This window comes from Cimex lectularius, unplaced genomic scaffold (assembly GCF_000648675.2).
Source record: "Cimex lectularius strain Harlan isolate CLEC.00 unplaced genomic scaffold, Clec_2.1 scaffold314, whole genome shotgun sequence".
NCBI lineage: Eukaryota > Metazoa > Arthropoda > Insecta > Hemiptera > Cimicidae > Cimex > Cimex lectularius.
The window spans coordinates 106,251-118,845 of NW_019392997.1; the positions used below are offsets into that span (position 1 = coordinate 106,251).

Genomic DNA, 12,595 nt, shown 5'->3' on the forward strand with positions numbered 1-12,595 from the left:
TCATTATTCCCGTGATATGACACGTGATTATTTAGAAGTCTTCCCAACTTAAGCAATACCCAAGCAATAGAAAGGCAATTTAATTTTTACAATTTTTCAGATCTTTGAACAAATGTGTCAAATAAACAATACGAAGATATTTATTATAGCTTGGTCGTTGTAGATTATTTCGTCCGCCTATCCTCGCTGTTTTGGCCACGCGTTTCGGCATGTCGCCATTCAGTGGTGTGTTTGCATTGGTGCATCACCCTACTTATAACCTTGACACAATATCCAATATAATTAGTATTAGTTTGTAACTGTTATTTTTCTGCAATTTTTGAAACGCGAATACTTAACCATATTGGCCGGTTGGTTTGTGCGTTGTTTTACCCGGCGTGTCGACCAAAAAGACCCGTTGAAAGCCATTGATAAGCCAATACACTGACCGACCGAAACAGCGAGAATAGGCGGACCAGAATGATTGTAAACGACCAAGCTACAGTTTCATCGCCACGGCTTCAAGAAGAAATGTCACTGTTTAAAAGATAATCGTTTAAATATCTATTCTTCTCTTCTTCCTTCATGGCTGTTCGCTTATTTTAAGTATGTGGTGATTAGTGACCGTTAGTCGATGATTATTCGGAACTTGTGAGATGCGGTCTGGTGTGGCGTAGGTTTCAGAAAAACATTTTCTTTATCGTGCCAACGTTTCGATCTTTATTGAGATCATCTTCAGGGTTATAAACGTTGTTTACATTTAACAAATACATGTAGGATATGGTAAAAAGTGAATTTATACAGTGCAAAAAAATATTTTTATATTCAATCAAAGTATTTTATTTATTATTTTAAGATCGTTTTTAAGGTGTTTTTCATGAACATACAACCAGGTATATCGAAATGGTTGTATCTTCCTGAAAAACACCTTAACAACTATCTTAAAATATAAATTTGCTAATAAATCGATACAGAAATAAATTCTATCGAATTTTCGAAATATTAGAACGCAATCACAGGAATAATGTCTCATAAATTGCATATCCATAAAAAGTATAAAATATGTAGATACCAAGATTTAAAATTAATAATGTTTAATTTAATCAAAAATAATTAAAGTAATCAACAATTTATTCTAATTTTCTTCGTTATTTTTGTCCTTATTTTTTTATGTGTTCGAAAATGGTAAAGGATCACAGAAACGTAGAAAAATTGCAATTTTTACTTTTTTTAATTGAAAACAAAATTTGTACAAATTGTACAAAAAAAAATTTCTTATTTTTTTATTCGTTATTGTTGTCCTTTTTTTCTTTTAATGGATCAAAAATTTATTTTTTGTAGGCCTTATTTTGAAGATTTTTTCAATAATAAAATTAATTACGATTTTCACAAAATATATTTTTTTAAATGGCACAGGATCACCGAACGTAGCAAACTTAAAAAATTTTTTTTTATATATATATATTTTTTTTTATTCAAAATAAGATCTACAAAAAAGAAATTTTTCATCTGTAATAAGTAATTTATTCTTTTTTCTTCAAAAATGGTAAAGGATCACAGAAACGTAGAAAAATTGCAATTTTTACTTTTTTTGTAATTCAAAACAAGGTCTACAAAAAGAAAATTTTCTTATTTTTTTATTCGTTATTGTCGTCCTTCTTTTTCTTTTAATTGGTGAAAAATTTATTCATTGTAGGCTTTATTTTGAAGGGTTTTTAAACAATAAAATTAATTACGATTTTCATAAAATACGTTTTTGAAAATGTCACAGGATCATCGAAACGAAGCAAAATTGCAATTTTTATTTTAAAAATAATTCAAAACAAGTTCTGCAAAAAATAAAGTTTTCATCAGTAATAAGCAATTTATTATTTTCGTTATTGTTGTTCTTTTTTTCTTTTTATGGATCAAGAATTTATTTTTTGTAGGCCTTATTTTGAAGGGGTTTTTTTTTAAATAATAAAATTAATTAAGATTTTCATAAATTATATTTTTGAAAATGTCACAGGATCACCGAACGTAGCAAACTTATAATTTTTTAAATTCAAATATACAAAAAAAAATTTTTTCATTTGTAATAAGCAATTTATTCTTTTTTTGTTCTTCGTTATTGTTGTCCTTCTTTTTCTTTTTGTGGGGGAAAATTTCATTTTTTGTACGCTTTATTTTGAAAGTGTTTTTTTCTAAATAATAAAATGAATTATAATTTTCGTAAAATATGTTTTTGAAAATAGCACACGATCACCTAAGCGTCGCAAAATTGCAATTTTTATTTTTATTTTTTTAATTCAAAACAATATCTACAAAAAAAATTTCATCGGTAACTAGTAATAACATAAACGTGTGTGTGTGTGTGTGTGTGTGTGTGTGTGTGTGTGTGTGTGTGTGTGTGTGTGTGTGTGTGTGTTGCTTCTTTTCCATTCTAATTTATTTCTTCAGTCAGGGGTGGTAGTTGTCTAATACTAACTGAAAAATATTTAAAATATAGCAATGCAAATAAATAAGGACATAAAGTTTGTAATATATAAAACACATAATATGTGTATTAATACAAAAATTTGTGTTTGTTTAGCTGACCGATATTAAGTTCAAGTATGTGAAAAGATGAACCCTGCTCTTAGATTTCAAGTCATATTTAATGTACTTTGTAATGTATAATAAATATAGTTATAATTTAAAAAATTAATGTTTATTTTCTTAATACAAATAAACAGATGTAATCTTTAACTAATTAACTTGAATTAATTTCCTGCTTTCTAAGTTACCTAAACGTTGGGCTAACAATAACATTTTTGTGGTTAACCCTCTGTCTTGTTTTTCGTCCGGTATCATGGCAATTTGACTTTCTAACATTAGCAACATCCCCCTGGGACTTTGTCGTGTCGTTTTCGGTACTTACTGATCGGAGTAGATGAGAGGACGTCTCTTGGGTTACTGAAATCCGGCCTGGAAGCACGAGAGTTCTTCCACCTCCTTTCTCTCCTTAAGACCCCGGCACGTCCTCTTACTCTTCCCCCACGCCCTTGTACGCCAAGTTATCACTTGAAATTATCATTTTTAATGCACCACCATCATTCTGGCTCGTGGTTAACTCCGTGGTCAATAACGATGACCCTACTGTTTTCTTTTTTTAGAGGAGTAGATTTTCAATGGAAATCCTTGAAAAGGATTGTTATTGAAAAACGAGGTTTCCATAGACAAGACATAAATGTCTCGCTAGGATATGTAATTTATGTTGCTAAAGTTAATTTATAAAAATATTATTATGCACGTTCACCTTTTTTTCTTCTACAGCTAAACGTAGGTACATACCAATTCGCCATAAATGTTTGCAAGCAATCAGGGGCATACCAGGGATAAATAATTTCTTATTATCCTCAATATTTTCCTATTTTTATATATGTAAAATGGAAACTAATCATAAGACGAAACGAATTATCATTTTAATTTGTGTAACCTTTTCTTGTGTAAGTTCAACCCATCTAACTGTACAAAAGTGTTGTGAGAGTTCTTTCTTTGGAGGAGAAACCACTAACGCAAAAACGCCAGACCAACCTCTGAAGATGGCTGTGCTAATTTCAATTTAGAAGTGCAAGAACCTTAAAAACAGTTTTCAGCAGTAACAATTATGTTATTTTGGTTTTGGTCTGTGTATATTTGCTGTTATTGTCTGCCATTCGCGTTTCTCCTTATCACCGCCTTCTGTGGTCGACCTGTGCGTTATTCCGTCAGTAGTGTACCTCCAAAGGAACACAAAACCACCACCGAAGATTGAAATAACATTACAAATTACATAAGCTTTATTGAATAAAATGAAAAGTACGACTTTTTCTGCCTGAATACATTTCTCTCTAACTTTTTTTTAGTGTGTTTCCAAAACTATAATCCACTAGTTTTAAAATGTTATATGTAATAATAAAAAAACTCAGTTCATCTAAATCAATCCAGATTTATAGTTGTACCATTAGAGCTGCCTTAAATCTCAAAGAGGATTCTTTTGCCTGTAAAATACCGATGGAAGATGATTGCTGGAAAAAGTTACCAATGCAAAAAGTTGTTAAGAGGGTAGCAAACGTTTTTGTGACAAACAAATACGTTTGTCAATAAATATTTGACAACAACAACTACTAAAATAACAAACTAAAATCTGTTGTGTTGCACAGAATGAAACTGGCCCCATGAAATTCCAAGCTTAGAAGGCTTCAAATATATTTTTATCCCTGCAGGAATCGGCGTGTAACGTTTTTATGGACGAACTTGGGCGGCAACGGGAAAAAATCGAGCTCAATCTGGAAATTCTTCTTAAAAGTTTTATTTTTTAAATGTAAGCTTTTCTCCAACACTCTTTATCATATTGAAACAATTTTTTCCCTTCATTTTATACAGTAATAATAGTCATACATCATAAGTGTGTTAAATAACTCCCAGGAGCGTAGAAATACATCGTTTTGTATGAAAAAAAAAAAAGGTATAAAATTTAGTCACAATTTTAGGTTGTTTACCAAAAGTTAATGATACACTGTTTTTAAAAACGCATTAAAAATTAACTTTAAAGACTAAGTGACAGGGCGTCTCATCACTGTAAGGTAAAGGTCCTGGGTTCGAATTCAGTGCGCCTACATTCGAATCCTACATACTTACAAATGTTTTTATTTCGTTTTGTTAACACCGGCACCCCGAAGATTCATATAACCTCGGAGTTGAAATACCCTCGTAAATATTTTTTCAAATAAGGTCGGTCCAAGAACAGACCCTTGGGGGCCATAGCTTTTATACTTCTTGTAGGTGACTTTTAATTAAATTTAATTAAATTTTTTAATTAAAATTTAATTAAATTTTCTTCGTACGTAAAAATGTAATAAAGGAATTTTGAAAAACAAAATAAAAAATTCCTTAATTTTATTTATTGGACACAAAAGATTTTTTAAACAATTAATACCGTGTATGTCCTCTGTTAGCTACAACCTCTGTGCGCCTGCTAGCCATACTGTTAATAAAGTGGTCACTAATTTCATAAGTTATTTCACTCCATAAATGTATGTTGCAACGATGCACTCGGTTGTTGCTGGTCAAACGGCTGCAGATGGCAATTGAAAAGCCTGCTCTGCAACCCATCCCACATATGCTCAATGGGATTGAATTCTGGAGACAATGAGGGAAGGGGCAGATGGGAAATTCCCTGATTTTCTAAATATTCTGCCTCTATTTGGTCAGGCATTATCATCCAGAAATCGAAAATCCCAGTCAATGAGATCCCTGGTTTGAGGGCTGTATTCCTCAATAATTTCTTGGACATAACAGACTGTGGTGAGGTTGTCTTCTACACTATGGAGTCCAGTTGGTCCTCCAGTGTAAAACCCAAATCATTGCATCACCTCCTCCAATCTGCACTGAAGGGAACACGAACTAGGGCATTGTACGCACCACTGTTTGCGGTAGACTCTTTGGCGCCTCCTATCATTATATTAAATGCAATTATACATACTCACGTGTACAAGTGCATACACGGGCAAAATTGAGACTATATAAATCAATCAAAACTCAAAGCTAGTTTTGGTACTGCTGCTCACGTAAATCGCTGACAGTATTTAACCTCTTCAATGCAGGACCGAAATCCAGGACCATAACTTAGATACAGAAATTTTTTTTCGTGAAACTTGATAGGTTGATTGCATTTAGGTTCTAATTGATAGTAGATAATGTTTTACGGTTCAAAAGTGCATTTTTGTAGGGTTTTACACCATGATTCCACACTGAAGTCAACCGTATGTGTCGAAAATCTGAGTATGCCAACCCTCAACTCAACGCACTTTGACCAATCACTGTTGTCATGAATTATTTAGAATTTTCGTATTCTAAATAATTTTGTTTTTAATTTTTACAGAATGAATTTAAAAAAAGAAACAAAAAAATTATTTAAAAAGCAGCGTATTTACAAGAATAAAATTGTATATTCACAATTTTTCACTCATTTGAATCGTTTACAATTAAAAAAGAACATAAATAAAATAACATAAAATTTTAAAAAATAAAAAACTTTACAATCAAAAAATAATTAATAATAACATATTTTTATTAAATGAATGATTTAAAATTTTTGTTTTTGGAAAATTCCAAAAACTGTGTTGGAATGCAGAGCCCTGGCTTGTCGCTGCACCCCATGCAGAAAGTGTACATACAAATGGTACTGGTTGTGGTTATCCTGGAAAAATAGTATTATTATTGCACATTGTAGTAAAATAAAAATATAAATTATAACAAAAAACTAAGGCGCAGTTGACGAATTTTGTAAAAAAATATTTACCTGAGTAATCCCGACTTCCTTCCATTGTATGAAAACAGAGGTAAAATTAATTAGTCCCATATTTATATTGCTTCTACAATTACACACTTTGTCAAAGTTGGTTTCTGACTAAACTCTAGACAAAATAGGTAAGTTAAAAAAAATCTTTCATGTAGAAGAGAAACAAAATTTTTTTCTAGTTACTAAGCGTAAAAAATATTATTTAGAAGAAAGGTTTGCCAGTGGCAAGTGGCACTACAAACTTGCCAAAAAAAAAGTGGCATAGAAAGTAGATATGCGTTTATAGTGCTATCAAGCAGTTTAAGGTTAGAGACTCAGAAACGATGTTCACAATAAGATAGTCCAGGCTGTCCTGAACCATTCCTGACTTCAAGCTCTAAGGGCGCATTATACAACTTCTAACTAAATTGCGGGGGAAAAAACTTTTTAAAAAAAATGTCACTCAGAGAGGGGCTTGACTCCACTGTGGGGTCACTGTATCTGGCAAGAATCCGGCTTTGCCTCCACTGTGGACGTCATCATGAAGTTATCATAAGTTCATTATTGCTTAAAAGACACATCTGTGGCATTTGGCAATTCAAAGCATCAACCTGTGGCACAGGAGGTGCCCATTTTCAAAATTTGCCTTAAGCTTTGGGAAATTTTCATTATTTATTTACAATTTTTGGATAGACAAATCAAAAGAATAAATTACTATATTCCACATCATACTTAACTTAAAGAATTCATGGAATACTTTCTGTTTTTTTTGTTTTTTTAATTTTTTTTATAATTTTTTTTTATATATTATTTCTCAATGATGAGTTTATAACACCAATTTTTCATTTAGTTATGCCACGGATTCAATTTGTAGCTGTTAAAATGGCACTGTGCTTTCATAATCCTGATAATTGTCTTCAACGACAAGGTGGCTCTGATAGAATTGCTTAGACATCATATAGTTTCAATAGCTTCATCAAAAACTATCATTTATATGTAGGTGAATCATGCACAGTGCAATCGCAGATTATATGCATAAGAAGCTTGACACCTTACAATGCCATGTAAATATCCATCTCTTCGCCAACCCTCTTTCCATCTAGTTATATAAATAATTATGTAATTCACCCACACCCATTGACATTATTTTAAATATTTACACTTTTAATGTTAGAAAAGAGTACACACACACACACGCACCCACAAATATAAGTGTTTAAAAGATGCACCTGTGGCCTACTCCAAGACTTAGCAATCTGTGAGTTAAGCAATTTTTCAATCTTAGGTTAACTTAAATAATTAGACATTAAAAGAGAAAAAACTAAAACTGTTTAAAAAAGTTCTATTTTAAACGATGTACAAATGCTAATAAAATAAAATTTATACACAACACATGTCAAACAATGTTCCTCGAATCGTCAGAGTTGGATTCTCTGCTGACACCGTCTTCTTCTTCTTCTTCTTCATCGTCTTTAGGTTTTTGATGTCGATGTACATTTCTAATATCAAAGGTGTGCATAGGAAGCGTTTCCAGCCATGTTGCCATACTAATTTCAAGATAAGAATACATTTTCTAATAACAGGCGTTCATTCATTACAATTGATGTTTTTCATAAAGGATACGAATTTTCTTCCTTCTCCGATTTAACGATTGAGGATAGGATAAACGTTTTCTTGAATTCTTCAAGTTGTTCTTTCTCTTTCGACCATTCAATTTCAACGTGTATGCCATCTTGACCATACCTTTGGTTGTAACGGTCATAATGCACCTACAAAAAAAAAAAAAAATTCTACTCGTTCTTTCTAATTTTTAATCTAGATTTTTTTTTATTACCTCTTCTAAAACCAAACCAGCTCCGGGTGCCACAGGAAGGTCCAATCTTTCTTCTCCCCATGCTTTCTTAATAGTTTCTTCTGTTGTATATCCCCTCACAATGGCAATTGCAAGTCCAACCATTTTTCTAATTTGATGAAGCATAAAACTTTGGCCTAAAATTTACTTAATAAAAAAAATCTTAAAACAAGAGTAAACATTATCTAAATTAGACAGACCTTTTACTTTCAAAATCACAAACTCCATTCCTTCACACAGAACTGGCTCCTCACAGACGAAACTTATTATATATCTCATTGCACTCGGGTCTAAAGGCTTTCTAAAAACACGTCCTTCTTGCAGAATTAAGAAATAATGAGCAGCTATATATATTGTTTTTTAAATATTACTTTTTAGAAGTGAAATTGTGATAATTGTGAGTTCCAACGTATGTCTGCAGAACCGCTTGTGTTTTTTCTAAAATGTCTTGTGTCACCCTATAATCCGGACTGACTGACACATCTTTTGGCGCCAGGGCAAAAGTTGGCATCATGTAAGAATAAGTTCTAGCATCACAATTTCCCTTGCAATTGAATCCTTTTGTGGCTCTTTTTAATGCTACCATCCTTATCTGGTCAGGCAGATGGGAATTCACTGATTCTAAGCTTACTTCTGTGGCTTTAATTTTTAGAAATAATAATAATTAAAGATGATTATTTACTCTATAGTACAAAGTTCAAATGAATGTCTAAAGATAGCATATCACCGAAAGTTCAAAATTCCTCACAAAAAATATTTTTTACTTACGGAGCTTGACAGAAAGGACCTGTCTAACAGCTGAAACACCCTTGTCGGTCCGAGCGGCTCTTTGAAAATCCAGAATTTTGGGTTGATTATAAGCTTCTTCATTTATCACATTTGCTGCCAGGAGTGCTTTAAAAAGTTCTTCTTCTATTGTCTTTTGCCCAGGGTTCCTTTAAGAAATTCAATTTCCAAAAAAATAGAAAAGAAAAGTGACGAATGAATTTTTACCTTTGCAACCCCAAGTAGCCCTGCCCAGAGTAAGAGAGCAGAACAGCATATTTCCATTTTTTTACCCTCTGGAAATCTGGCTTTGCCTTTTTTGCCTCGCTATCATCTAAAGAGTATTCAGAGACCCGCTTCAAGGGATTTGTGGATTCCTCTAACAATCCATTGATCATTTTTCTCAATATTTGTCTGATGGCAGGTCTTACTGTAAAAGTGTAAAAGTTATTATCTATTTTACAAAAATCCCTTAAGAAGATTTAAATAATTAAGAGGCACAATATTTTATGGTGAATTTTCATTACATGCTCAGAATAAAAAACCTCCAGGCTCAAAACTTTATCACACCTCATTGTAAAATACAGGTTTCAACTGTTGTCTGTTGTTCAACTGTCTGTTATTAGTACTCTAAGTAATAGGTAAGCCAGAAGAAATACAGATTCCTGAGTGCTGAATGTTTACTACATATTATTATCTAAGTTAACAGTGGTAAAAAGTGTTAAGTCTAGGAAGTTCTCTAAACACTAACCGAAAAAATATTTAGCTGGACTGAACATTGACAACTGAAAATGAACAAACATAATTCTCTAATGATGCAATTTAATTTCTTATGTAGCTTCCTATGAATACAGATGACCTAGCCTACTTATCAACACACATGGTTGTTCACAACCTAGGCCTAGGTCAAGACTGAAAACTGTGGCATGGCTAGCCCACATCTTATTAGTCCATAATAGGTCGACAGATTCTGAAAGGTCTATTTTTTAGTAAAAAATACGAACCTACTTCACCATCATCCATCACTATGGCTGTATGTAAGTCAAATATGAGTTAAGTCCCAAACAAAATGAGTGCAGACCTTTAAAAACAGCACTACAAGTTGTCAGGAGTAGGACCAAGTCAGGAATTTTGCATTTCACCAAATCCTACACAAGCTTCAAAAGTAGCTGTTGCACTAAGTTACAACTATCAATGCATCCTACCTACAAGGAGTAGGGTGTGGGGTAGATCTTCCTGGATGCCACGATTTTGCATATCTGTCTTAATTCCTTTTTTATGTGTAAAATTAAAAATTGCATATGCCACAATAGGCTGGGTAATTTTGGAGCAGAACTATTTCAACACATGACTGTGCTGATCACAATTAAGATTGGAATTGACAGTAAAGTAGTGCTTCTTGCCAGTTTATACAGTAGTTTGTTATATAGTAGATAACTGGGAGATCAGGGTTGAAGGTAAAAACCAACAAAATTGTGTTCGGATGTTAAATTTTTAGGTGTATTTGACACTACTTCAGGACTATGAAAACCTTATTTACTCACAACTGTATTAAATTAAAAAAAAAAAAAAAAAAAAAAAAAAAAAACGGGCTTGTGGACTGAAGTGTTAGGAGAGAACAACTAGCAACTTTAAGAGGACCTAGCTGTGCAATCTTGCATGATCCAAACTAAAAATAAACATGTAATAAATTGCAAAATAAAACAAAATAAATATTCAATATATTGTACAATTTAAAACTTTGTAAAAAAATAATAGACAATAAAAAAATAAAAATGTGGCAACTTCTCTATAACCGATTAGAATTTTGAGTCTTTATGATTAACCAATTCTGTAAACACATTTTGTAATGGCTTCTGAATAAATTTTTATAATACAATACATTTTTTACGTTGTACTGACTTCGACCAATGCTTGCAGAACATCATCATATAGGGAAGAAATCCAATTTCCATCTCGAAATTTAAACCATCTGTGAATGTTGTTCTCGCTCACACCTGCCACAGAGTTCCTTAAATTTTCAGGCCGTTTGGACACCGTTCTAACCGGGTTATACTCAATAATATAAACTGCTCAAAAATGAATAGGGATATTTGTAATTTATACTTATTCTATTAATTTTTATTAAATTAACCGATAAATTCTTGTTAGTTGGATAAAACAAAATAGAAAATACAAGCCAAAGATAAACAAATGTTAATTCTCATTTTTAATAATGGATTTTCTTATGAATAGTAAACATAAAGATACTGATTTTGTAAACAAACACCTTTTCTCATCTTTTCTCCATTTTAATACTCTTTAACCATGGAAAGACAAGATCATCTTGAACCAGAAGATGGCAATATTATTGTGAGAATGAGCACACCACAGCTTTGAGGTCACCAGCAAGTGGATATTGGAGAGGCAGTTGGCATCTCTCAGAGCGTGGTTCCAATTTTGATTGTAAGAGCCTGGAAGTGCCCACAGAAAGCCTGGTAGTGGATTTACGACACTAAGGGAGGAAAGAAATATTATCATAGCTGCAAGACGGAAGAACCCTTTCCATAGTGCCCTCTAGATCCTAAATGAAGTACAAGATGTTTTAGCGAAGCCGTTATCAGCACAAACGTAATCGTTTGTAGGAAGTTGGCCTCACATTGTATGCCCCTTTGAGACAACCTGCAGCAACAGCCCACCACCAGGAATTCAGGAGAATATGGTGCAGCGAGCAGCTAGAAGAGAACACCAATTTGCATGCTGTTATGTTTACCGATGAGTCACATTTCTGTCTGTATAATGATAGGAGGCGCCGAAGAGTTTACTGAGAACAGAGAATGCATACAATGCCCCAATTCATGCTCCCTTCAGTGCAGTTTGGAGGAGGCGATGTAATGATTTGGGCTGGGATTTACACTAGAGGACGAACTGGACTCCATATCGTTGCAGGCAACCTCACCAGAAATAATCGAGGAATATATCCCACAAACAAATGATCTCATTGGTAGAGATTTTCATTTCTGGATGACAATGTCTGACCTCACAGAGGCAGAGTTGTTCATCAATGTTTAGAAAACCTGGGAATTTCCCATCTGCCCCTTCTTGTCTCCAGACCTCAACCCCATTGAGCACCTGTGGGCTGCGTTGCAGAAAAGGCTTTTCGATCATCATCCGCTGCCAGTCAACGCGCAACAACTGAGTGCGTCGCAACATCTACGGAGTGAAATTAAAAAATTTGGCAATATCCCTGTTCATATTTGAGCAGTTTATAATAACGAAATTAAACGTTGATATCTAAGTAAAGACTGAATTGTTCCCGAAGGAAGAAATGCTACTGAGGTAAACAAACATTTTTGTATGGAAGTGGTTTAAAAAGCGTTGACATTCGTACAAAAGAATAATCCATCAACCGTGAACAGTTTATTAAATAGAGGGGTAAATGAAAGAAAATATGAAGCCTTGCATTATTTTCCGGACAACCCAATCGTTTCAAAATAAAGAACAAAATAGTGTCGGATATTTTTGTTTTGTCTTTGAGTGTATGTAAATACCATAATTTTTTTTTAATAGGATTTTTTGAAGGGCCTGGTATAATCACTTACGATTTATCTTCGCGTTTAGCACGAACATTCAGAGTTGTTGGATATGGAACGGACAATTTTCCAGGTCAGCGTGGAAACAAGTGTCCGCGGTAACAGTGTTTAAACCTCCCGATTGCGTAGTTGGCGTTTGCCCGT

General features: G+C 33.1%; 2 protein-coding genes across 2 annotated transcripts in view; both read right to left on the reverse strand.

Moving 5' to 3' along the window:
• LOC106662019 overlaps positions 1-2,947 on the reverse strand; it is a 48,826-nt gene extending 45,879 nt beyond the window's left edge. Inside the window, exon 1 of the mRNA XM_014385814.2 lies at positions 2,879-2,947. The gene's annotated coding sequence lies outside the window, so the exon portion shown is untranslated. The remainder of the gene's footprint in view (positions 1-2,878) is intronic.
• Positions 2,948-7,587: 4,640 nt separating this feature from the next.
• Positions 7,588-12,576, reverse strand: LOC106661920 (tRNA pseudouridine synthase A). Its single transcript, XM_014385676.2, has 8 exons — positions 12,461-12,576; positions 9,108-9,309; positions 8,883-9,049; positions 8,486-8,753; positions 8,315-8,415; positions 8,097-8,251; positions 7,886-8,031; positions 7,588-7,809 (listed from the first exon to the last, which is right to left on the reverse strand). Exons 1-8 carry the CDS (start codon positions 12,486-12,488, stop codon positions 7,659-7,661), a joined length of 1,218 nt encoding a protein of 405 aa, XP_014241162.1. The 5' UTR covers positions 12,489-12,576; the 3' UTR covers positions 7,588-7,658.
• Positions 12,577-12,595: the final 19 nt, after the last annotated feature.